A 27162-nucleotide genomic window follows, 5' to 3' on the forward strand; every position below is an offset into this window, starting at 1 on the left:
CCCGCCAAGCCACCACCGGGAGCCTTTTCTGCTGCAGAAAGATAGAACCGAATTCCTAAAATAAAGGAAATTTATAGAAATACAACAGAAAGCTGCATTTACTTTTCTAGTTAGAGATCATTATTTCCCAAAATGCTGAAAACGGGTTTTGAATGGGAAATAAATAAACGCCCCTCAGGTGACGGCTAGGAATAACCTCATTTTTAGGTGGAAAGTGGCCTCGCCCCGCAGCCCCTCGCCAGCCCGGCCGCTACCACCCTCCGCGCGCGGGGGGGAGAAGACGCGCTCCCCCCGCCGCCCTCGCGTCGGTGGGTGCGGCGCGGCGTCCGCCGGCGCAGCCATGGCGACGGGTCGGGCGGAGGGGCTGGGGACCGGGCCTCGGCGCAGAGCGGAGACCTGCGAGGGTGAGGGGGTTTGGGGTGAGAGGGCCCGCCGTGAGGGGACCTGGGGTGAAGGGAGTTGGGGGCGAGGCGAGGCCTCTGGGGAGTCGCTTCTGCGGGGGGCTGAAGGTCTGCTTTCAGGCCGGGGAGAGGCTCCTGGGCAGGGGTTACGGGCACGGCTTCGCTGCCTCGCGGAGGGGCAGTTTCCAGAGAAGGCTCCCTTGCCAGCGCCAGGCTTTCCTCTCCTGGCTGCAGGGTGTGCGCCCATCAGCGATAGGACACCGGCGGCCGCCGAGGGGTAAAAGGCCTCCTGGGGGGTACACTTGTGTGCGACAAGCAGTGCTGACCCTGAAAAATTAGAAGTTATATTTTGCATTCCCATATCTTAACAGTCACCCGTGTACTTAAAGTGCAACTCACCACGTTCCTTTAAACAGATCGGTCACACTGTATGCACTGGAACTGACTCCTGCATTTCTTCACAAAACACTGCCTTTTTCCTTCCTCCCAGACGCTTTACCTTGTAAGTATCTGGTGGTGCAAATTACTTAGGAATGCTTAAATGCAATCACATTAAAAGAAACTGTCTGTCTAATCTAAGAAGTGTTTGGTTCTTTTCACTGTCTTCTTCCCTGTCACACAGACTTTCTTACTGATAGCTTACATGTCAAAATGGAATAAAGTTGAATAAAGAGAAAATACAAAATTTCTCTTACCTCTTAGATGTTAGCAGATAAAATTTTGTTGCTTTGACTTAGCTTCATTTTCTTTTTTCATAAGCTGTTTATACATGATTAGCTTTGTTACCACTAATAGTTTAAGGTAGATTTCATAGCACTAAGTTATGCATTTATTGTATAGGGACCTTGACACTAACTGCTTACAGGAAAATCAGTGTAATGGATGAGAGTAAAGAATTGTTTTAACTGTAGAAGATCAAATTCTGAGCCCAAGCCAATGATACTACCCACAGTTCCAGCTTTTAACAAATATAATCATTATCGTAGAGTGAACAACCTTTATGTGTTTACTCTCATGTTTTCCAAATACAGGACTGGTGTATAACATCAGTGCAAAACATGGAATGAATTCTTCAGGTACGAAGTATATTTCAGTTTCTTCTCCACACACTTGCAACATGAGTAAAAAACATTTTCCCAGAAGCGTACCCATGCAATCAGATTTTCGTCCTGCAAACTGGAAAAGGCCATCAGTAAACGAAAGGGGCTTTGCCTCGAGTCCACATGACTCCCAAGAGTCTGATTCTGAAAGCCTTGTTCAGGAGAGACAGTATCAGTTAGAACTCCAGCAGCGGATTCGTGAAAACGAAGAGCTGGTAGGACTGTATTCTGATGAGTTGGAGAATGACAGCTTAGAAGAAGACAGCTTGGAGGAGGGGAGTTTAAAAGAACAAGAAGGAGCTGACACAAATCGATATACAAAAGAAATACAGAAGAATGATGCTACTGGAAGGTAAGGCATAGGATTTTAGTAGATAAGTAGAATAGTTCTGACACTTTAAAACCTATGCTCCTCAGAATATACATTACGTATTCAAGACCAATTTACATTGCCAAAATGCTATTAGGAGCACCTACAGACTTAGTTACCCACAGAAATGCACTGTTTCATCTTACCCACATTCATAATTATTATACCCATTTTGCCAACATAGCCTTAACTGTTCATTATGTTGGCTGAAACACCAGTTGTAGGAGGGGTAAGATGGAAAAGAAAACATCCCTCACAGACCTGTATAGGCTCCCCACATACTGTCTCTACACACTTGCATACCGAGGCGAGTGCTACATGCCTATTTAATTACCTTTAAGAGAGGCAGGCAAGAAGGCAGGAAGTGGTGAACAGATACATGCTAACCCCTACTCTTAAGCATTACTGGGTTAGCTAGTGGGGGAGCATTTAACTGCAGTTTCTTCTGGAAAAGACCTATTAAATACAGATCCCCTCTTATTTCTGTTTACTTGATCCAGAACTGCAGTCAGTGGAAGGAGTCCTGTGTCTAACGGGCTGTGGACCCCACACTACAATATCTAGCAGTACGTGCTGGCTGCCGTCTCAAATAGGCAACCATTGCCATGAAATTGTCAGACCTTCAGATGGTGCAGCAGTTCTGAGATCATGGGCTGGAGGGTTTCTGGAGCTGGGCTGTGGGAAAGGACCAGAGAGAAAACAAGGACCAGTACCAGCACATCCTCTTTTCGTTCCTTATTGAAAGACCTGTGCTGAGCAACCCAGGCCACTACCCATAAGAAAACTTATAGGCAAAAATTGATCGATTGAATAAATGCAGTTTGGTTCTTAAATCTAAAATTAAAATTTTCAGGGTTACCATCACCTTTAAACATTCTTTAGAAAGCGTTAACTTGGTACATAACATAAAATTTAATTTGCTGTCAGATGCATAAAAGGTTTAACACTGTATAAATTGGGAATAATTCTCAAGTTTAAAGGGATTAAATTAAACCTGAAGTAATAATAATGTGCAGTTTCAATTTAATTGTCTACTTAAAATAAAATGGCAAACAAATGAAGGCTAAATGATTAATAGCATGCTTTTATTCACCTCCTCAACAGGCAAAATGGCCAGTTATTGAATATTTTATTGTGAGTGCAAATGATGTTAATTGTACTAGAAACATGCTCTAATTTTTAGTAATTTTTTTGACTGAATACTGTGCTGAATGTGAGGCTCTTCATTAAATGGAAATTTGATTTTATTTTGTTTGAACTTAGCCTAGTAAGTACTCAAATACAGTCCATTAACCGGAGCAAATATCACAGCATATACATATGAAACCCCCTCTCTACATCCATTACTAACCTCGGAATTTGAAGAGGAAACGCTGCATCTGTTGTCTACATACAACACTTTTGTTGATGAGTACAGAGTCCATCTAACCTTTATATCAAGTTGGGGGGAGGAATAAAAGGTGCACTTTTTGTCTGCAGATGATTAGAGATGAAGGAGCTCTTCACACTCATTTTGTTCCCGTGCGGTGACCTGGCCTGCATAATACAATTGAGCTCCTGTGCACACATTTCAGCACAATAGAACTCTTTGGCATTATACTCTGTAATTTGAATCATTGCAATTATATCACATATTTCTGTACTCATTTCAAAATATGATCACCTATTTCTGTTTACCTGTGGTGTATGACAACTAGGAATAATAATGTTTTCACCGATATAAACCATCTAATCTCTAGTATACAGGATACCACGGCACCAATGCTTACCTGAAACAAAAAGCATTGCTAGAGAAACAGGTTATTTTATTACTAGGACCCACTTGAAATAGAGGCATGTAACTAATTTAGAAAGGATGAATAAATGATTTCTGGAAATGTTAATATGATTAACTATGCCACAGTTTGGAGAATCCAGCAGATCAGTACATTTCTTTTAATTGGGGCTGAAGAGTCAACCAGGTTTCAGTGCCATAAATGTCACTTTGAAAGGCTCACCATTTGTCAGTGTCCAAGAAACCAGGACTATACTGCAGGTCCAGCTAAGAAAAAACAATCTTAAAAGCTTTTTTTCTCCCATGCTCCTTACTCCTGCCACTGCCCGCACGTCTCCTGAAAGCCAGTTTGTATGTATTTGGCTCCTGCAGTTCGTTTTCCTCCTGCTGGATCAGACCATCAATCATAAACAGAATCAATTGTGGTATTTTTAAGGCAGACCATGTTTGTTTGCTTTATGCCAAATGTAGTTTCGAGCAACGCTTTGGACACTTGTTAAAAAAAAAGCTAAACCCACGAACATTTCTGATTTGTGTTTTTCTACACTTATCTCAATTACAGCCTGTTTTTTAATGAGAAGTTAATGAGAGTCTTTTACAGAGAGTTTTTTATTGAAACATCATGATGTTTCAAAGGAATGAGGAGAGAGAATAAAAATACAGAGCTGTAAGCTGTTCTTGCTTAGATAGTCAGTTCTACTGACATGTGAGAGAGGGATTTTATCAGAAATATCACTTTTCTTTCACACAGCAGAGTCTCTGAAGAATGAGCAACACGTACTGTCTTTTGTAGGCTACATCATTTTAAAGGAAACTGGTTTTATGAAAAAATATTTGATAAAACTGTTCTGATCCCGATCCCACAAATGGCCATACTGTTGTATGCACTTAAATAATTCAGTTGACCGTATCTGCAGGACATTTGTTGGCTTAAGTTGCACACTGCAAAAATATAGAATTTATACAATTTACACATAAATAATTTTGTGTTCCTTTTTTAAATAGGAAGCAACAGTCTGTGGACAAATATTTCAGCCTAAGGTACAATCCTAATTGGAAGAACACAAAAGAGGTAGCAGAATTTTCTGAGGCAGAAAAAGCATGTCAAGGTGCTGGAGGAACCAGCATGGACTTTTCACAAGATTCATTTTACCTCCATTCCAATGGCTCCCCTGAAGGAAAGAATCAACAGGAGGCAAAATCACAAGATTCATTCTCAGAGTTTGGTACAGAGTTACTAAGCTTTCATGAACCAAATGCCGTGGTCAGTAATGAACCTTTTAGGCTAAATACCAAAGGGAAGGAATCTGCAGATGGCTGTCATTTCAAAGATAGTCCCAGTACATATGGCAGTGCTTTTTCTCTTCAGACTCAAAAAGATCGACCACAAAGAGCAAAAAAAGACTTTGTGGAAAAAAATAAACGGACATTAGGATTGTGTTCAGAGAAGATAAATTCCTACCTTCAATTACACAATAAAAAGCAAGAAGTTCTTCAAGAGCAGGTAGGTAATTTTTACATGTTTTCTAATGGTAAAACTGAGGACTGTCTAGTGTTAAAATGGAATAGCTGCACGATCAGGTTTGCAGGGAAGCTAAGTAGATTTACAATCTATTATGCAACTGATAACTTACGATTTCCAATGTGAATCTTGTTCACGCTTTATGGAATAATTGACAAGTCCTCAGTTACTCACAACCCCAGTGACGGCCTTGTTACAAGCCTAGTTAAACTATGTTTATTCTTGTCCATGAAGCATGTCTGCGTGGTCACAGAGGTGATCTCTTACTAGGTTTTAATCTTGATGCTAAAGAAATGCTGACTTCTTTCCTATGGGATCTGCGTTGCACCTTAATCAGTGGTTCTATTTTTGCAGCCTCTGATTTTTCTCTGCTTGGCCAACATGAGTTTTGCTCTATGCAGCAATGTTTCTCATAGCAAGAACACTCGCAATTTTTTAACTGCAGTAGGAAACCTCGATGCCACCTTTGGCTTAGAAGGCTGTTTTTCCACCTGCATTGATCATAATAAAAAAGTATATGTGAAGTTACAATTGAGTTTGAGAACCAGAAAACGCATTGGGGTCACACTGTTTCAAGGGCCATCAACACTTTTGCTTACCACTGTCATTTAGGGACACACATGTGGAAATATCCAAGAAATATGTGGCAGATTTGGGTGGTCAGACAATGCTTTCCCCCTGCTTGCTTTCTCAGCCAGACCAAACCTTATATTTGAAATCAGTTAGCAGATACTAGTCGTGTACAGTACTTGGATTTGAAGGGCCTAGCGTTCCTTTGATTGACTGCGAAATGTCAGACAACTTGTATTAAGGATTAAGTGGAAATGTAATTACAGTTCCTAATGAACGATTATACATGAGTTTGTTGCTTCTACTTGCTACTTATTATGCAGGAAGGTGAGAGTCATTGATCACTTCGCGAGTTGTAGCATAGAAAATTCTTAACTTGCAAAACTACAGAGACTTTCTGCTTCAAGTGACACATTTTCCAAGGCTAATGAACAGTTGACACAACACTAGAGGGCATCTGCTGACTATGTTACAATGAGTGTAACGGTGGACAAGCTTTTTTCTAGCAGAGCTATTAAGAGCACTTGTTTTTTTCAGTTATAATTTGGTTGATGGTAAAAATAATTAGTGTAGATTGATGCTAATTAAAGCTGTGTTGATATGATTATGTTTACTATTTGGGGAATTCTGAAAATCTTTCATATGTAAGTATTGGAGCCAGGGATCAGGACTTCATTGTGTAGACACTATTTAGAGATATAGAATATAAAAAAAAAATCTGTTAAAATCAGGGCAATGTTCTAAGATTACCTTGCTGAAGTAGCCATGGGGACCGCAGGGCTGTGACATAGCAGGAGCCAGACAGCATGTGTATAGAAAGGTGTGGGGTTTTCCTTGACAAGTTGATACAGACGCAACAGCATCACCACCTACTGTCAGCTAGCTTTGTATTTGCTGCAGGTAGGCATAGGAAGAATTACTTACCTCTCTTGCTCTTAGTTGAGACAACCGTTGGTCCATCTTGTTGGAGGGGGGGAAAGAAGGCCTGACGGAAGCATCTTGTTGACCAGAGCTGGCCTGCGAGACAACTTTGGTCACCTCACCTGGAAGACTGTAGCAAAAGTGCAAAACCACCAAGTATGCAAAGAAGCAAACACGACATTTGTCTCCTGCTGGAGCAATCAAACATGTTCTGAATACCATGACTGGATTATTTTTAGCTTTGCAGAATTTTGAAGCTGGTTTTATTATGACCACTGTTGGCTGTCAGGTACTGTGGTAGTGAAATAATGTTTACATTGAAGTAAGTAATTTGCATGCAGCTTTTTTCAACTGACATAGGTAAAATATTTGCAGCCTCATTATTGCAAGATTTACAGCTTTTATCTCTGTGCATACAGACAGCAGTCTGTATGTACTAAAACATACCATAAATGTGTGTTGATCTGTATATTTACTAATTTATATAGCATTTTATAAAGCATCAAATTCTTTGCAGTGTTGCCTGATTCTTTAAGAACCTGATGATGAGTTTCTTTGAGAGAGAGAAAGAGAGAGTAGTAGTGGTCCAATCTAGCTCAGCTGTACTCAATATGAGTTGCTTTCCTACCTACAAGCCCCTTACTTCAAAGCAAGGAACATAATGTACAATTTTTTAATGGCTCTAGACCAAGGCACTCAGACTCTCTGTGCACTGCGCCTTGCCTCAGTGTAAACACCTAATCAAGATTGCCTGCGCTTCAACAATAGCAGCCAAATGCAATTCGAGAACCACAAGCCTTTGAAGTCCTCACTGCAAAGGCCGGTTTTCTAGTCTGGGATAATGACATGCCATGATTGCTGTCTTTGTTGTATCTTTTCAGTAGAGAAGCAATTATGGGCCTCAATTTAACAGAATAGGCATTACACAGCTTATGATGCTCAAAATGCAATTTCATTTGATCATTTTCTCAATTTGATTGGTATTAATAGAATAGTTCACAAAAAATGCTGGCAGAGGTTGTGTCCTGTTCCTCTTTCAAAGAGATAATGTAGAAGTATGCTTTACCTGCCCAGTAAACTATCAATACAGTGAGTCAGTTGGTTCCACCAAAAACGTCTTACTGACTGCAAAGCTGTATCTATCTACAGTCCAGGAAACCTATGCGGTAACTTTTAATTTGTGAACTTTTCTATTTACAACTAATAGAATCTGCATCGCCGTTTGGAGCAATGAGATCACCTGAAAACTCAGCAATAGACCCTACCTACCTTTTCCTAGTTATTCGAACCTCTCACCCCCAAAGATGAGCAGCTCAGCTCCCCAGAAGGATTTAACACTTCCTTCACACTGATTTCACCATTATGATTTTCAGTGAATAATTCAGTGAATAATTCTCTTGGTCACAGATACGCAAGCTCTCCTGTGTTAGCCAGTGTCACTCTGCAGTGTTCTTCACTTCTACCACCTTCTACTTCTACAGTCCAGCATGTAGTTAGCTGTAGTCTCTTTATGATGAGCCTAACTGCACATTTAATTGAGTCTACACAATGAAGTCCTGATCCCTGTCTCCAGTACTTACATATGAAAGATTTTCAGAATTCCCAGTGCCTAACTGCACATTTAATTGAGGTCACACCTGATATAGTACTTAGCAGAATAAGCTGGGACAACACAAGTATAAATAAAAAAGCATTGTTTTTTGTCAAGTTTTATAGATAGGGAAAAAAAAAGTTTCATGCTTTCAAGAAAAAGTTCATTATTGCCATATTTATGAGGGTATCTCTTGGCTTCAAAATCTGTAGTGCCAGCAGCCACCCTCAAAAAATTGCTTAAATTTGATTTCCAGCCATCGTGCTACCACGTGACTGTGGCCACGTGAAGGTGTTGTTCTTGTTTGTGGGCTTGCTATTTTGCACAAGCTGTTTGATTTTGTTGCCAGGCTATCTGTATTAAATGTTTTATTTCTGCAGCTACTCCTCGTACTTTTCTACCAACATTACTGTGTTTTGCCATCTTTTTCCACATCACTCTAATGTTCAAGACTTTGCTATGATGTGTGTCATCCATCAGTATCTTGGTACACTGGCTGATTGCGTGGACAATGATGATTGTCTAGTTGCTTTTCTGTTATTAGGTACATCCACTGGCTCTCATATAAATGGAGAAGCCCGGACATTTGAGAGTTACAAGTAGGTTTCTGTGCTGCATACTTCCTACAATTTTCTTTTCCTCTCTTCTTTTCAAAAGTAGAAGGAATACTCCCCACTACCACACTGCTGTTGAGTTTTTGTTTCCTTTTTCATTTTCTCTTTTAGCTGTTCATTTTCTTGTTATCTATTGTATGATGACTAACCTTATCATTTTAGCTTTAATAAGAGGCAAACTATTTCTCATTCTTTCCCCAAGACTTTTAAATCCTTTCATCTGGTTGGGCTGGGGCCATAAAGATTCTTGGTTTTTAGGTTGCAGATCCCACAACCGTTGATGAGGAACCAGTTCAGAGTGTCCTACCGCTCCAGACTGTGAAAATGGAACCTGAAGACAAATGGTACCTGAAATCACAGCAGCTCAAGGTTGCTTTTTGATAGAACATGATAATTGAAATATATATATAAAAGCATTGAAGTTTGAATATTTAAAGCTGTAATCTCATTACTTTTAAAGTACCAATTACTGACAATAAATCCTTAGATATATACCAGTAGATTACCACAAAAATTTAATGCATGTGCTGCTTTATATACTCAGTTATTTTAAATCAAAATAGATCCCGAATTCTAAGAAATTCTGAGCTCAAAGAATCTTATCTATTTAGGACATTATTCAGTTGGTAATAATGTAAAAATGCAAGCTAGTACATGATCATGTTTGATGGATCATGAGGATTCTGCGCTAGAACTTAACTACTGTTGCATTACTTGTCCCATAAAAGCCCCATGAACTTCAAGGCGTTACCAGAAAACAGAAAATGTTACAAGTAGAAAAGGTTGCACTGACCTCCTCCATACACATAAGTCTATAGATGTGTTTTATGCTGGCCTTTCAAACCGATGGGTAGTCTTTGGAGCAATAAAAGAGACCAGGTTATCCTCACTGATGAGAAACCAAGAACTTGAGAACCAGAACTTGAGGCCAACTGGAATTATTATGGGCAAATCTAGTTAATATTTTTGTATTACAAGTATTTGAAGTAATTCAGGCAGAAGGTTTAAATTCCCCGCTGTTCACTTAAAACTGGAAGCTGCACTTCTGTAAAGGACCAACAAGGTTTTACGCTGCTGTTCATTGTGAGAGATGTGCTTTATATATGGGATTGCAGAATGAAGGAGGTATTTTACAGGGCTACTCATTCCGTATAAATGGGGAAACATTGGCCCGGTCCCAGTTTGGCAGCAGTTCGTGCTTTCCACCAGTGGCACAGTATGCCAGAACATTAATCGTTACAGCAGAGGTCGAGCTAACAAATCATCATCTTGGCACCAGGAGTCAGGATTCCCCAGTGCTAAAGCTTTCGCCAAAACATTCTGCTCTGTATGTGGATTTAATACGTACCATTAAGTAGTTATTCTGAGTGCATATGCTATGTAGTGATTGCAAGTGTTGCTAACAAAAGAACCCTAGAGAGACAGGAGGATGAAATGGAGGATTTTAGCGCTGACGGAGATTAAATGGACTGAGAATGGATTTGTATATTCCCTAGAAGGAAAGCCATGTTTTTATGTCTTTCCTCAAAATAGGAAACACCTGATGCTGTAATTGGAAAGTGATAAATCTTAAATAAACTCCAGATTTAGAGTATGTTAGTGTAGCTCAAGACAGTAGTCCTGGTGTGCTTAAATTCTTAAATTGTTTCTTATAATTTGGATAACGTTTCACAGGATACAGGGCAGGGAGGAGTACTTGCTTTAGAAATTAAATCATTTGATTCATTGACATCAGTCTGTTTCTACTGTGGACCAGTCTAATAGTGTGTACGTAGCCATCTTTTCCTGAAATTTAGTACAGTTTACTTTCATGAGAGGATAAAAATCAAGAACTGATTTGATTTTTGAAACATTTTCCGTAGATGGTTGACAATGAGCTACCACTGCCTACAGGATTAGAAACAAGACATCCTGTGCATTTAAGGGCACCTATTTTTTGCACCTCATTCAGATAAAACTCCCTCATTCCATATTTAACACAGCATCATTTCTTAGATATGGTCTGCATCTGTAAAGAACCATTTTTATATTGTTCTGCTTCAGAATTTGTCTCTGGCCATTAAGCAAAGTTTTGATGCAGTATTATGTATGTCTTTGCAGCACCTGAATAGCATGTGTGCTTCTGTTCTTGGCTAGGGGTTCCTACATATTTTAATTTTGGATTAAGTCTAGCCAGGCCACCAGCTGGTCTAGCCACAAGCATAATTTCCTGAGTCAGGATTAGACTCTGTGGAGAGCAGGTCGGAGTGATTTTGATGGCTCTAATCAAACTTGTGCAAACTGGCCTAACTCATTATCAGAATGTTAAAGACCTGTTATCATAGTTGTGAAGGACCAATACCATACTTAATTCTCTTTAAGGGCCCTTTTACAAGACATGTTTTGTTAATTCAAACCCAAAGCCTTACAAATGCCACAAAGAAACGTTGTTCTCCATATCATACTAGACTTCAGGACACAGATGCTTTTCCTTTTACACTTCACTCTCTGATGAGAACTCACTTTTAAAACTAATTTCCATCGCAGTACTCATTCAGATGTCTAAAACATTGCTATAAACCTTTTCTAGTTGTGAGTGTACATTAAACAGGGATGGCTGGCTCCATACTTCCCTGATTTTTAAAGAGAGAAATGATTACACACTCCAGCCTGTTCAGTCCCGTTCAAGGCACCACATCAACACATGTTCAAAGTTCAGTACATGTTCAGAACTCAGCTTCACTGTAACCTGCACAGCTATTTAAGGGTTAAAATAAGAATGTTGTCCTGAATTAGAATCCCAGAACATGATGTAATCTGGTCAGAACATCAGTTAATCAGTTAATTTGTAGAATTCTAAGAAATAGCTACACGAAAGGCATCGTGACAGGCAAACTTGTATGTTGTTGATCTTAATGAACATATGAGATAGCAACCACTGAAATTCACCCCACTTTTGATAACTTGTTTCAGGATCACCAAAATAAGTTCTCGCAGAGAAATAAAATAAAATCCAACCAGAGTATCAAGGGGAGACCTTTCCCAAAGAATGATAGCCGACAACCACCAGGGAGACCAGCAGAATCAAAGTCTTGGCACCACAGGCACCACCAAATACCAAAATGTCAGACTGCTGCCATGCAGGCAGTGGAGCAAGACAACAGCAGCGCACAGCAGAAACGGCTGTATCAAGGTCCTTCTGTTGACCCTGACACTAACACAGCAGCAAATTCAGACGCTTGCTTAAATAATTTCCCAAATTCAAGACATTTTGTTAATCAGGATTTTACCACATCTTCGTGTCCTTTTCATCCAACATTACGTAAATTTAACCCAGCAGGGGTTATATCTCCAGCATATACCAGCCAGGAGAACAAGAAATATCAGCACGATTCTCCAAATGGACTTCCGCATGACCAGCAACATTTGTACAACTGGGCCACTGTGCAGCATTTGGCAAGAGATTACAGTACCAATGGTCAAGCACATCCAAATCAGAGGAATATTTTATCTACTTTTAATGCCAATTTTCAAGAATTGATGAATGATCAAATATCACTTCAGGATTGCAAAAGACGCATTTATGCGGATAAAAGGTATCAGAACTATGCTATCAGTAGTTTATGATAAGGATATACATGTTAAAACAGTATTATTATAATGCTGTGATGCCTGGAAAAAACAGAAATGAACAAGAAAATGTTTTAAAGTCCGAAGTATAAAATTCTTTTGCTACAAACCTGCCACTATTGATTACTACTAACTTAAGATTCATTGTAACCATTGATTTTTAAATATGGCATTGGAAAAGGACAGTTCTGTACTCCAGGCTGTCTTGTACATCAAATTTTCCACAATTGAAAGTTTCCTTCTGAAAGGCTAGAAGGTGAAGTTTAAAAAGTAGATAGCAAAGAACCCTGTGCATAAGTCTGCTGCTAGCTGCATGGAGTTATAGCAAAACTTGCCCTGCAGGGTGAATATCCAGAGTCAATCAAGTAGCAATTCTGGCTCGCTACACATGGGACAGGACATGGAAATCCGTAGTTATATAGAATGTCACCTGCTTCAATAAAAATTAAAGTTTTATTTCACATAGACAATTAATTCTTTCACCTTGGGAAAAAAAAAAAGGTCAGCAGGCCTGATCCAAAGCCTGTTTTCATTTGGCTTAAGCAGGCTTTAAAGGCAGTTTTCATTGGCTTAAGCTAGCTTTGCATCAGGGTGAAAGTTTCCCTGTCTGTAATTTTTCGATTTATTTAAACAGTTTCCATACAATTGGGTGCAACCAAAGTCAGTCATTGTGAAACACCCGTCTTTCCATGTGCACGTTCCCAGTATATTCTGTGAGCAGGGATCATTCCATGTACAGATTGCTTGTTGAGCTATCTGCTATGTACAAATAAAGATTCTTTTTTTTCCCCTCCTTCTTTTTTGAGGCCTTCTCAATCTTCTCTTCACCATTCACCACCAGCCCCTTGTACAACCTCCCAATTTACACAGGCAATGGAGCAACATCACCAAGAAATCACTTGTTTGACAGGAGCTCACTTAGCTGACAGGCACTTGTTCAGCCTACTTCCACCTATAATCCCACCGGTAGAAAGTGCTTCAGAGGTAGATGCAGAAAGCGGTGACAGAAATCAAGTGAAAATATGCCGAAGCAACTCAGAAGGTTATCTCATGCAAATGGAAAAGCAAAACCAGCCTAAAGTCAGCAAGAAGGTAAGCATATCGATGTGGGTTGGATGGTTTTACATTTTTTGCATTTCTAATTCACCCTCTGATTAATATTTTTTTTCTTAATAATCCAGAGACCTTCACCCAAAAAAAAAAAAGGAATGGGGACGGAGGAATATGTCATTGTTACAGAGAGCACACTGACACACATTGACTTGCCCAGAACATTAAAAACTAAGGAACAAAGGTGGAAACAGACACTAAAATAATTTTGGTCTGAAGAGCAAGGCAGATCACCACCACCTCTCCCTATGTCACTTTCAGTCTTGATTAGCTCTAAGAACACACAGAGCAGTGTTTGTCTTTTAAGTTATCCAGTGATAAAATGATTTAGAATAAAGCTATTTGTACAAAGCAGCAGGTAGCCAGGCCTCAGATCTGAGCAAACCATTATCCTGGTCATGCTCATTTACTATCCAACTCAAATCTCTTGGTTTCCAAGGCAATCAAACTGAACAACAACAAACTTAGAGGATTTGTAAAGCTAACAGCATAAACATTGGTACAAGTCTCCTGATGATCCAGTTTTGGTCCTTATTAAAACTTGGTTCTTTTTGTCTTTTCTGCGTGTCCAGTTTCATACTGTATGAACAGTTAACACAGTAACTGTGTTACACTATGTAACCAGTTAACACAGATGCAGTGGAACAGCATAGAGATGTCCCTGTGTGTCCCTGACAAATTAAATGTTTAAGAAGTTAGCTCCAAGTCTCAGGGCAGACAAACTAAGCTGGAATAATTACTCATGTGTTTCATCTAGGAGGCAGTGTGTGTATTGCTGCTTGAATGCCTCTAAGAAGAATTAGCTGGATTATGATAGTAACTGAAGGGCAGATTTCCTTTTCCCTTTCTGCTCCTCTGCGTTCAAACCGTTGTTGCTGTCCTGTATTTTCAGTAGCTTTCTCACACTTCATATATGAGGAGCGCCACAAAGAATAAGACTGTTTATGTCTCACAGAAAAATCCCCCTTTTCCTAACAAATAAATGCAGTCATGCTCATCACATGAAGTGAGAAAACCCTGATTTTGTTGTAGATAGATAAATGATTAACTCTTCAGAGTACCTTAAATTAAAAGATAAATGTAAATATTTCACAAAAAAGTAGGAATAACTGACACAAAGAAATATCAAGTAGAAAATTCAGTGCATAGAATTAGTGTCTTTGTAGTTGAGTTTAACTTGAACATGTCCTGTGAAGACATGCATATTTTATTTACGTATAGAAATTTCTCGGTGTTTCTGCATTACTCTGTGATTGAAATTACTATGTGATTGAAATTACTATAGCGCTGTTCATAATGAGCTTCCACTGACAAGTTTTCAAAACATAGTCCACCTGTAAAAATTAATCTAGTGTTCTTGAAAGAGATTAAAAAGATTCTGGAAGTTTTGGGGTCTGTAGTAATGTCATGAAATACTAAAGTGGCATCACCCATCACTCATCTTCTCTCTTCCCTATGCACTTGTAAAGCTTTTGCTGTGCGGCAAGGCATGTGTTTTTCAACTGTCTGTGAACAACTGTCCATTGCAGTTTTGAGAACAAAGAAAGGTTACGATTACTAACAACATTGGCCTATTTTTTTTACCACCAAAATCAGGTACTTTTATCTGCTTCTCTTAAAACAGTTTCTTTGGAGTTTCATTCTAATAACAGTCAAGTGGGTCACCTTAAGCTGTTTAAAAATAAAGCTCACAAAAGATCATTTTTGACTGAGAAAGTACTGCTTTGTGATTTGGATGATTGGCAATTATCTGCTTAGATTCAAAGGAAATACAGCGTAATTTGACTTCTGCAATTAGCTCAGTCTTTTTGGTCACTTCCAGTCCTTGAAATGAGACATGCCGGAGGTAAGACTGAGACCACAAGTTGCATCCTGCTCTTACCTTGGGTGTCCACTACAAGACTGCTTTACGTGAAGTCATATAAAGGAAAATCTGTCACTGCTGTTTGTTTTCCAGCCATGTAGCTCAAAAGCCTACATAAATCTGAATGTAAAGCTTGGAGGCCTTGGACCTGACTATGAAGCAATCAAAGAGAAAGTAAGTGTTTCCTATTACATGATCTGCTTTTCAGTTGTGTGAAGCAAACTTAGGCAGGGGAGAATGGCAAAGAAATCGCTGCTGAGGAGCAACTCATATTTGGTACTTTGTGTCCTTGACTCTAGGTCTAGCTTGAGAGCCTGAGAGGAGATTCAAATTGAAGGAAAAGCAGCTGTATCATGGATGATTTTAACCCTCTACTTTTGTAGTTCCAGAAAAAAGTAGTTCACAGACTTCAATAGGGCTAATTGCACATCAGTAAATTATACACTTATGTGACTGAGTTGCAGTGTCATTCCCAATGCAGTTTACCTAACCTTCAAAGTGGAAGTAAAAGAAGTTGCCTAAACACAGGAGGAAAATAGCTGGATGCACATTACCCTGTTGAAATGCAGACGGATTGTTCAGAACAAGTATCTGAACAATTGCTATCGTTTGACCTGTTCTTTGCTGATAACGAGGGTCTGGTAGCAGCTGTATACCTGAGGTGCTGCAGACTCCATCCTGCATGCTTTGAGACCCTGTTAATCTGACAACAGGTGCCTTATATGGCATTCTTTATAGAAACATGGTAGGACAGAAGGGACCAAAAATGATAAAGCGATCATCCCTTTGGAGTCTTTGAGAAGCCCCTGTATTTTCTTCCTCCTTGCCGTAAATGAAACACATTAGAGATCTGAAATTGGAATGGACAGAGTGGTGCATAGTCCAGGACTCTGTGTGTTTTTAACACCATCTTAACGCTTCTGGAACCTGGCATGCCGCTGGGGTATCATTGCATTGAAAAGAAATAATTGACATTGGCTGATAGCAGGGGCAAGTAGAGCATGCTGCTGAATTTGAGCATAATGAATTGCTGGAAATACAAAGACACAGAATATCAGTTAAGTAAATGAAGCGTGTCATTCAGGGTTTTAACAGTAAGTACGGAGTTTTTAAAAGTCATTGCCAAAGCTGACAGGAATTAGCATAGACATTTTAAAATTGAACAGATATATTGAAACATTCAGAATAAAGATGCATCTGTCGCATTTCTGTTGAGCTCTATCCTCAATACGGTCCAAGAGAAAGCTCTTAAAAAAGAAGAGTGACTAAAAAAAGCTGTGCCATTTATCAGGATTTCCTGTTGTGTTCTGTTGAGGAATGATCAATAGCATAGCCAGGTTAAACAGCAACAGAGGTGTAAATGGAAGACTCCAGTGGAAAAAGTGTTTCATTGATGGATCCACTGAGTCATTTAATTAACCATACACTTTTTTCCTTTTGTCAGAAAGAGAAGTTAAAACAACAAAAGGAATATGCAAAGCAAATTCAGGAACACAATATGAAAAACATTGTTTCGGTTCAGAGGTTACCCAGAAAACCCCAGGTCATATCTTCAGTGTCAAGACAGAAGGTAAGAATGGAGTCCCTTTAACATGCATGCAGGGAGGGATTCTGGACTTTGCGCAAAGAAAAAGAAAAGCATAAATTTAACTCACAGTAGGCTAAAATAGTTTCTCCATTTTGATTTTCCTTTTAACAACTCTAAGGACTTCTACTCTCATGTGATCCTGACAAGTGCTCATCTGTGCATCTATTCTGTTATGGCTTTACATGTATGTATGCCAAGAGTTGCTGATTTCTTTGCCAACAGCAGTCTTCAGTCCATGCACCTGCCTTGCTCTTCGTAAGAGTGTACCAAGCAGAAACTGAGCAGTACTCCACCCAAACTACCAGCACCCAACTTGGCTTAACCAGCTAGTGATATTTTCCTGGGGAAAGGGTGGGAATAAAGGAGAGTGGGACCCCCACAGGAACATACCCAGTGCGCCATATGTTCTGCTTCACATCAGCAGTAGAGGCCACACTACTGCAGAGTGCGCTCTTCTGATGGACCACAGATATCCTCTTGTTAGTCTATTATCCACCCGCCTGTCGGTCTCACTCACAAACTCTTTTCACTTCAGTTGTGTAGCTACAGTAATTGGTCTTATTTTTCAAGCCCATACAACATCACTTTAGCCTTCACTGGCCTTCAAAAATAGCCCAAATGAGCAACAACTGACTACAACAGTGGTATACACAAACAAACAAAGGGAGCACCTTTTCCCTGTTGCAGGAGGTAATAAAGCTCTAGAAATATCATATATTTTATCCAATCAGTTCTATAGGAACTCATCTGCCTGGTGCCAAAAGCGCACAAACAGGTATTTCTCCAAGATGACAAATGAGAATTAAATGCGCCAGGAAAAAAAGTTTTAGAGTTTAATATGAATTGAATCCCTCAGTTACTTGCATTTATTTCCAAACCTCACATAAACCACAAAAAGGTGAAAGTGCATTCTTTGGATTTCAAAAGGGTTTTGGATTCCTTCAGAAGACTTCCCAGACACTCTTTCACCAAGAATGTGAGATAATGCAACTTCAACTTGAGACCTAACAGGTGTTTACAAATACATGCAACTGAAACACAGACACCAAATAATGTCCCAGGTTAAACCAGGGCTCTCTCAGTTTCAGGGTTTCTGTAATACTGTTTCCATCCCCTCTGCAAGACAGCCTTCCAGGTTCCATACATCATTCCATACTATTTGACAGTCTTACAGCTATCTGCTTTACATTCCTCTTTCAGCATGACCCTGCTCGGCTTCAGTGAGACATGTCAGAACTAGAACAACAGCTTGAGTACTCCCGTTTTGCTTTTTAATTTTGATAGTTAAGCCTATCAGGCAGGAGAACCTAAGCCCGATGAAACAGAACTTACACACTTCTTGTTTGCATAGTGTGGTCTTTACTTCTCACACTCACACATGCAAGTTTACCTACATACTGCTACAGAAAAACGTATTTGGAAAAGCGCATGATAACAGGGAACAATCAGCCAGTGTGGGAAGTACAGTTCTTCAAGGTATGCTGTCCCTGTCAGTATTCCATTCCTGCCCACCTTTCCCGCTGCTTAATGCTATATTTGTTCAGCTTATACTCATTCAGAGTGTCTGAAGTAGAAAAGAATTGGAATGGGGGTTCATTTCATGCTGGTGTTCATATTCTCAATAGAGCATGTGTGAGTGCTGCACAGACTGGATGTTACTGGTAAAGAAATTTCCAGTCACAAAAGAATATGCATGGTTATAAAAGAGCTCTGGGATCTCTGTGAGAGGCAAGTCTTTGTTTTACTCTGAAACAGTTAAATTTTGGCATGTCTAATACCATCCTCACTTGTTCGGAAATCTTTTCTTGTACAGAACTGTGTTAGCTTTGAAATTAACCAAAAAAGAATTTGGCAAGGGATTATATTAAATCAGGTTCCAGAGAATTTAAAACAAATACATAGACTTCATTTCAAAACTTGTTAGAACATTTTAGGACATTCAGTATGTCAATTCATTAGAATTTGTTAATGGAGCACTCAGTTTCCATCTTTATCATATTAACCTGCGGAACTCCCTGGTATAAGGTATGACTGACAAGAGCTTAATGAGACTGGGAAGAAAAAAAAAGAGTGTTTATAAACTTAATAGGCTTGTGTTGCTTTTTGTTATTAAAAGAAAAAACACCGCTTCAGTATTTAAGGTGGCCTCCAGTGGTAAGTGTCAGAAAGCAAATCTCCTTGAGTGAGTTATTTTGCCCACTGCGGAGGTTTCTTGCAGTAGCCGTTGAAGCGTCTAGTATTGAACACTGCCAGAAACAAGATCAGGAATTAGGAGAACTAATAATTTGACTCAACATAGAAACACCTGAATTTTCTTGGAAATATCGGTCAAGTTTTCTCTTAGTCAGTTACCTCAGTTACCTCAGTTTTCGTATTTTTAGGCGCTGGAATATGCTAGGAAGATTCCCAGACCGAAGACCTTCACGGCAAGACCATCAGATGAAGAGGCGAAAGAGGAAAGAATTCTGCCACAGACTTTAAATGGAGACAGTTTGCCCCAAATCGCATCCTTGGAAACTTTGCAAAATAGACACGAGAGGGAGAAACAAGTTGTAGCTGCTTTCAGAACTTTTCATATCTTATAAGTATTCGGAAATTTTTAGGGATATCTTCAAGGCAAAAATGTCTGAACTGTTTAATTATGAGCTATCACCATCACATACTGATCTACCATTCCATTGAAATATAAAGTGGCTTAAGTTCAATCATTGTTAAATATTAGAATCACTTCTACTATACCTAATTTTAAAAAATATAACCAGTTGCATTTAAATGTGGTCATCACTGTTGTTATTTTTCTTTGAAATCAACTGATGTAGCAGTTGCATCTTTCAGACTAATCAGCCGTTGGGTTGTCACAACTGGATCATTTTTAGACGTGTCAGACATGTGGGCATATCCACAAAACATTAAAAATAAACATCAGTTTCATTTGATGATCTCAGTACCAGCAATGTTCCTCTTTTTGAAGTGCAGAGGAGACTTTGGCAGACTCTCCAGAAATAAAGCCAGAAATAATCCATTGCTGGTAAGAAAGAGAACAAAAAAATGTGCACCAAACATAGCAGTTGGTAATGATAAAATACTAATTATTCAAATGTTACTCTGTTATCTGTTAGTGAATAGTTGTCAGATCAAGACCTAAATTTTGAAGCTTCGTCTGGGACAAGAAAATTCAAAACATGTACTGGCTGATCATGCAGACAATCTGTTATTAGCCAGAAGCAGTTGGAAAATATATTGGGTAACTAAGGATAATTGAGAGCTACATATTTGAGAGGAAACAGCTTTTAACAGATTAAATCTATAAAAATAATAACAAACGGATGGGTTTCTTACAATGGTTCTGTTTCTTTAACTTAGTAAATTATGAATTAAGTCCACATATGAAATGTGATTAGAACACACAGCAAGGGAATTTTGAAAAAAACACACTAAAATATCTTAGAAAATAGGCTGGTTAAAAGGAAAAAAGCCCCAACAACCTTGTGATTACGTATAATTGCTTTATCCAATTTATTAGGTCCCCTTTTCTGTGGGAGGATAGAATTAGTCTTTGGGCCAAAAAAAGGGTTCGAGTCTCCTTGAAGGAGGCTAACAATGGAAAGGTAAGGTAAGGTCCTCCTGAAGGTTGGTTAGTTGCCAAAATACACCCTGCAGGGTCTCCAGTCAGGCTCCCAACCTAATACGGGAAAAACTGACCATCATACCGCATCTCTCCATCGTGGAGAAAGGACATGTTCCTTTCTTTAAAGCCCTCCTGACCCACCTGAGAGACAGGAAGCTCTCCACCCTTTCAGTTGTTTCCCACCACACGTGCTGAATTAGACTGTTAGACTTCACAGGCGGAAGTTTTTGGTGTTTATCATCTTTGGGAGAAACTTTGTGGAAGAAGTGTCTTCCAATGTGGGGAACGTGGGCCAGGTTGCAGGGGAAATGTTTTGCATATCAACGTGCAGCAGAGGACATCAAATGTCCACTACAACTGCTGGAACAGGACCGTCCTCTGCCTCAGCCTCCTTTCTCTTCACCTTTGGGAACTGCGTTTGGCCCCTCTTTGTAGAAGGTGCATGCCTGTGGTATGATCCATCAAGCTAGGCTGGGTAAATGTTTCCATGCTCTGCCAGTTGCTGCTTTTCTACTTTTATTTTTAAACCAAATGGTAACACTTTGAAGCATTTCTGATTAGGGAACCTCAACTTGTTGTTTCTGCCTAAAAGTGATAATCCCCCCTTAATAGAAACCTCAAGTACCTATTTTAATGAAACCTTCAGATGAATATCAAAGAGCTATTTACTCGTATCTAATATTTTAATTAGATTATATTCTCAATTTAACCCATTAAACCCCCTTTGATGATCTCCATGTTTAGTGTTTAGCCCCAGATGCTGGAGGTAATGAATATTGGACCTTTGATTTAATGAGAACTTCTGCCTTTCCAGCCTGACTCCCTTTGTATCCCCCTTTTTTATTTTCCGAGCTATAGAATTCAGTTAATTGAAGAAGTCTCTTACCACCACACATTAAGGAACCTAAATTAGCATCCCTTTTCTGATTAGAAAATGCAAGCAGACATTTTCTCTTTGATCTGAGGATTGAGTTGAAGTAGGCAACAGCCCCCTGAAAATGAGCTGATGGCCTTATTATTTGGCTGACATGCAGATGCGTCCATGTGGTGCAAAATGCTTAATGTCTTAATTGATCACCTTCCTCCCTATCTGTCACCCGACTACCTTTTACAGCTCCCATAAATTAGGGTGATCTTTTTGGGTGGGTGGTGTGTTTCGTTTGTTTTTTGTTTTGTTTTGTTTTTTTAATAAAACAATTAACTTTCAGGAAACATTTAAATACTAAACCCATGCTAAACTAGAAGCCAGGGATACTTACATGATGCTACATCTAGGGGGGGTGGATAGATATTTTTTAAATAACACTGATCAAGATCATCTCACAAACCATTTGGAAAGGACTGGGTTGTGGTTTTTTTCCTCCCAGAAAGACATTATTTGCCGCATATGTGGAAAGAAAATCTTTTGATCTGCCTCAATACTAATGCAAATTTTTCCTGCACCTAACAGATATGGTGGCACAAAAAGGGACCATACAAATAAATGATGAGCATCCATCTGCTTAAAAGCAAAGGCCAAAACTTAATGTCTTTCAAATTAGGAAGGCAAGAAATTTAAATACAAAACGGGCCTTGAATTTTGCATGAAGTATTCAGGGAGAGATGAGCTGGAGTAGAACCTGCCTGCCATAGTCCTGTGGCTCCAGCACAGCTATCACAGAGCCCAGTGTTGCTCACCGTGAGCACAGGCTGCCTTCACAGGGGCAGAAATGTGTTTGTGTACACCACCCAACAGAACTTCTCAACATTTCCTTGGCGGGCCCTTTCTAGTGCTGCCATTTCTTAATATTTTGGATTCAGGAAATGTAGAAGCTGAGACCACCTTCAGTGGGCAAAGACCCGGGGTCAGTTCTACCTAGGAGCAGCGCTGCTGTGATAACATCACCGTCACGTTCCTTTCAAAGATGGCTGAAGTCAGCTTCCCACCACCATCTCACAAAAGGTACAAACAGCTGCCTCATAGGCTGCTGATTTTGGCAAAAACATACTGCTTCATCAGTTAAAAACATTAAATAAGGCAGAGCCTAAAAGCCACGCTCTATCATTACCTCTCTAAAGACAAGCTGTCAAAGGTGAGGACTGTAAACCAGACGAGATTATGTCTAACTCCTGCAGTCATTGAATACTTCAAAAAAGCATGAACAAGCCATAATGTCCAAACAGCCCACAAGCCAAGCACTTGATTATCCTCATCTCCCGTTAGGGATCACTATAACAGCACAAAGAATATGCCGGGTTTTTTTCTTTTTTTTTGCATGTTGTCCAAACCTAAGTGTCCTCTGTGTGAGAATAAGCCGGCATGTGAAGAAAGGACCAACTCTGGCGACTGCCTCCGTGGCGTGAGAAAGAGCCCTAGATGCACAAAACCGCAGGGATAGGTAAAGGCAGTGAACCTCCACTGGTGACAGCTGGCAAGGGTGAGTTAAAGCAGCCTGCCTTACAGCAGAGCCCGTTTTGAACAGAAGTGATACTGAGCCAAAAACCCGGATAGAGCAGATGCTAAAGAAGCATCCAGCAGCTCAGCGAGAGCTTTGCATAATCGTGAGTGCAGAGCGGGCAGCTGCAGGTAATACCACAGGGCTAGTTTTCTGTGTCATAGGAGCACTTAAGGATTTGTTCCAGCAGTCACAGCAAAGCCAACAAGACACACAACACCGGAGAAAATATTCTACTTTAGGAAAGCAAGTTGAGTGGTCTCGGCCATAGCTGAGCAAAGTGAGTCACAGAATTCTGTCAGCTTGCCTTTGCTCCCGGCATTTCAGAAACCTGTGTCATAGAGTTACCTCATTATCGTGAGTTAAAACCAGCTTCCTCCTTGAAAGACTACCTGCACCCTAGCAGGTAGAAAAGGCACTGCAGGTCACTGCGGGATCACCCTCCCTGCTCTTAAGCAGACACTTCACACCCACCCGCCTTTATCACCAAGTGCCATGTATTGCTGCTGCTGCCCGAATACTGACTGTGTCAGAACCTGTAGCCACCCCAAGGCACTTCCAGCAATAGAGCTACAAGTGTTTCATCTAAGCTTATTATGCTGTAGAAACAAGATAAATCCAAGACAGAAATAAGCCACTTTTTAAGCCGAATAAAACCATCCAAGCAGGAGTTTGCAGGTAGTTAAGGTGATGCTGTTTGTTATTGTGACTAGAAGAAATGGAGAACAAAATAATCTGTTTAGGAGGCTACAACACCCAGGAGTTCGCAGCGCTGTAGTCAGCATCCCATCGACATTCACCTCCTCCTCCTCTGCTCCTCAGCGTGGCCCCACGCCTGCAGAAACTTCAGAAAACCCACGGGAAGAAACACGCTCAGTCCATCAGCCAGCAGAGACAAGCAATGAGAGGAGCGTCTACAATTTCAGTTGTAGAGAGAATTTTACACAGTGCACGCAAAGCCTGGGTCACTCGCTGGGCCTGGCCATAGGTTATTTACACCTTCACCGAGCCACAGCCCATGGTCCTTTGAGGGATGATGCTACACATGTTTAATAGCAGGACTTCGCAAATGATTCGCTCTACAGCTGCCCACACTGCCTGCATATCTGATCTGCTTTTACATAGCTCTGGCCATAGAAGGAAAACACTTTGGTTAGAGCTGCTCTCCAGCGCCATAAAAGTTAAAAATGTTAAGGAACAAGAAAATGCTCAAAATCAAAACAGAAAGCAAATGTTCAAGGATGGATTTTATAGACCGCTTTTTAATTTTCTTTAATGAAAACAACAACAAACATTAACCACTTAGGTGTTAAAATAAATTAACAGGAAACAATGTCATTTAATAAAAAAACTTACACAAGAATTTTAATGAAAATCAAAAATTCAGTGTGTACCTTAAAAACAGAGTAAATCCACCAAGATTTCCTATTTCCAGCAATTATTTCCTGCAAGTCATTTCCACCCCAGCATTTCCCAAACAAACATGTAAATATTAAAAAAAAAAAAAGAGCAAGACAGATCTAAACAGTCTCCCCCCTAGTCCTCCAGCTTCTTGGGGAGAGCAGGAAAAAGTCAGCAGTTGTCACTGAACAAGGCAGGACCCAGAAATAAAACCTCATTTCACTTATTCTATGAGGAAAAATCTCTGAAATAAACAAACAAATGCCTCTGCAGCCCTTCCTTCTTCCCAGGACCTTCTCCACTCTCAAAGACATGAAAACCTCTTCCCAAAAGCTTGCCCAGACTGTCTAGAAAGTGCAGCCTCCTGTCACCAGCTCGTTGCTTCCCAGCCTGGAAGGAGCTGGCTGGGGAGGGAGGGGATGTCTCAGGTAGTGACTATTTCCTTCCTCTTTCTCAGTCTTAGGGGGTTTTGCCCTTGTTTGCACCAAACTTTTGGGATAAGCAGCCTGTTCTCAAAGCTGCCTCCTGTTGCCTTGGAGGGCTCAGTGTGCGCCACGGCAGTGTCCGGGCTGGATGAGGACTTCCCTGGGGTTGGGTAGTTCACCTTCTGTGTGTATTTGTCACGGAGGTTGCCGGCGATCAGTGGGTTTGGTTTTAAACATGATTGTCATTTTAAATGTTAGCCAAGGTGCCTAGAACCACAGAGAGATGAAGACAGGGGGACGGTGGTGGATTTGATTTTATTTTATTGATCAGCATAAATAGTCTGTGAAGAAGAAAGTTCCTGTAGTGGCCGAGGAGAGTCAGCAGAGACTGGAGTGTTATTTGGTTCATATTCTGACCCTTCCTCATAGACCTGGCATGTCCTAAGTGTGATAATGCTGGTGGCAGAAAGGGGAATGGGCTCTTTGTCACAACTCTGTGCCCCAGAGGAACTGTGACACCTTGCTGCTAAAGGGGTCCCACGGACATGGCCCTGAGGTGAGGATACCTGTGGGTTTTAGCTGCTCCCACGTCACTTGCCGTCATCTGCAGCACTGTCTGGGTTGTGGCACCATGCTGCAGAGCCTGTTCCTGGGCATCCTCGCCATGCCTGCACCCAAATCCCAGAATCCTGCCCTCCCTTGAGAGCCACCTTTAGACTATAAACATCGCCAGCTCACAGCTGCACAAATGCCCCGGGTCCCAGTACTGCAATGGAGATGGGCACTAACTTTTGGGGTGTTTGGTGCAGCGGGAATGTACTTGGTTACGCAGCATCTGCTCACACTCCTCGACCTGCAATGGGAGGGAAGAGCCCGGCACTGCCCCTGGGCGGCCACAACCATTTTCTTGACATCCACTGGATGCCTTGCGAAAGAGTGGTGTAAATGCACAGAGGAGGACAAAGTTGCTTTTGCATGTCTGTACCCAAAAGGCTTCTGTCATTTCTGCCCCTTAATCTTCTACTTTTATTTTCTCCTGCCTTTTTTATTTGTGTTCTTTCCAGCTCAGAGTATTTTTACACACCTTAGTAATAAGAGAGAACAGACAATTCTTTGCACAAGTAAAAGGAATCACACACAAATGTAAAGAAACGGGATTTTTAATATCCCTTTTCATTCAGGTGCAGGGGTTTTTTAAATGATTAAATCTTTATACTCACTCCTAATATTCTCTCTCACTAAATACTTTGCTGCCCAATCCTATTACCAAAGGCAAGTCCACCTGAGCGTGAAGCCACCGGCCGTCGCAGCAGAGTGCGATTGGCCAGGCCGGCTCCGAGACGGGCATCCATACTGCACCGCTCACTGCGGTGCACAGCGCCCGGCCCCAGCAGCAGTGGACGTGGTCAGAAAAATATTATCATGTAAATATCACGGTAGAGCTTCTCTTTTATATTGCTTCTAATAGTTCCTAATGAAATGTGCACTCAGGGGGAGGCTGACAATCAGCACAGAGCAAAACCAACAAATTACTTAGTGGGCGACTGAGTGCGGATGCAGACGAATAGCAGTGTCAAATTGAAAGGTTTGCGCGACAGTTTCCATCGCCTCCCGCCTACGGCTGGGTAGGAGTCGGGAGAAGGGAAGAGCCACGGAGCTGGGAGAAGCGTTTCCAGCCAGCAGTGGGAAAAGACCTGCTGTACCCTGCGCTTGGCTCTCCGCGGGGCTTCAAGTCACACCAAGGCTTTAGGAGGAAATCCGTTGGTTTACCTTCTGAATTATAATTTTAGCAAAATTTGTTGATGAAAATGATTGTCCTAGAAGTATTTGAAAACACCGTGTAAAAACCAGCTAGCTATTTTCTGGACAGATGGTTGGGTATTGTATATTTCCCCCCCGCCCAGCATGTCATCTTTATTATTTTATGTGTAAAAAACATAAAGGGAAACCCACGAAAAGGAAGCAAACATACACATTTCAATCATCTGTATTTTTGTCTTAAACAGGGACACGTTTTCCCTCACAAAACTGCATGTCCTGTAATCCAAAATGCCTTGAAAGTGCTAATGACACCACACAACCAAATTAACTTCCCGTTAAAAAAAAAAAAAAAAGGGAAAAAACATAAATTAAATAACCTAAGGAGACACTGCCATGGCACCGGGGGCTGCACATCTGAGGGAGACCAGCTTCTCCTCTAGGTTTTTTACCGAGGAAAGCCCCAGCCCTCCCCTAGAGA

General features: G+C 40.6%; 1 protein-coding gene across 1 annotated transcript; it reads left to right on the top strand.

Moving 5' to 3' along the window:
• The first annotated feature begins 250 nt into the window (after positions 1-250).
• JHY (junctional cadherin complex regulator) lies at positions 251-19671 on the top strand. The gene is made up of 10 exons (XM_063355284.1): positions 251-404; positions 818-903; positions 1433-1853; positions 4651-5149; positions 9122-9232; positions 11816-12438; positions 13279-13564; positions 15540-15620; positions 16891-17016; positions 19416-19671. The coding sequence occupies exons 3-10, from the start codon at positions 1465-1467 to the stop codon at positions 19617-19619; spliced, it is 2319 nt and encodes a 772-aa protein (XP_063211354.1). The 5' UTR covers positions 251-404; positions 818-903; positions 1433-1464; the 3' UTR covers positions 19620-19671.
• Positions 19672-27162: the final 7491 nt, after the last annotated feature.

The sequence above is a fragment of the Chroicocephalus ridibundus genome, chromosome 18 (assembly GCF_963924245.1).
Source record: "Chroicocephalus ridibundus chromosome 18, bChrRid1.1, whole genome shotgun sequence".
NCBI classification, from domain to species: Eukaryota; Metazoa; Chordata; class Aves; order Charadriiformes; family Laridae; genus Chroicocephalus; species Chroicocephalus ridibundus.

Bases quoted from the DNA above. Each gene is read 5' to 3' on its own strand.
- JHY (XM_063355284.1), top strand. From the start codon at position 1,465: ATGAATTCTTCAGGTACGAAGTATATTTCAGTTTCTTCTCCACACACT. The intron at 13,565-15,539 runs GTAAGCATATCG...TTTGTTTTCCAG, and splicing joins AGCCTAAAGTCAGCAAGAAG to CCATGTAGCTCAAAAGCCTA. The intron at 15,621-16,890 runs GTAAGTGTTTCC...TCCTTTTGTCAG, and splicing joins ATGAAGCAATCAAAGAGAAA to AAAGAGAAGTTAAAACAACA.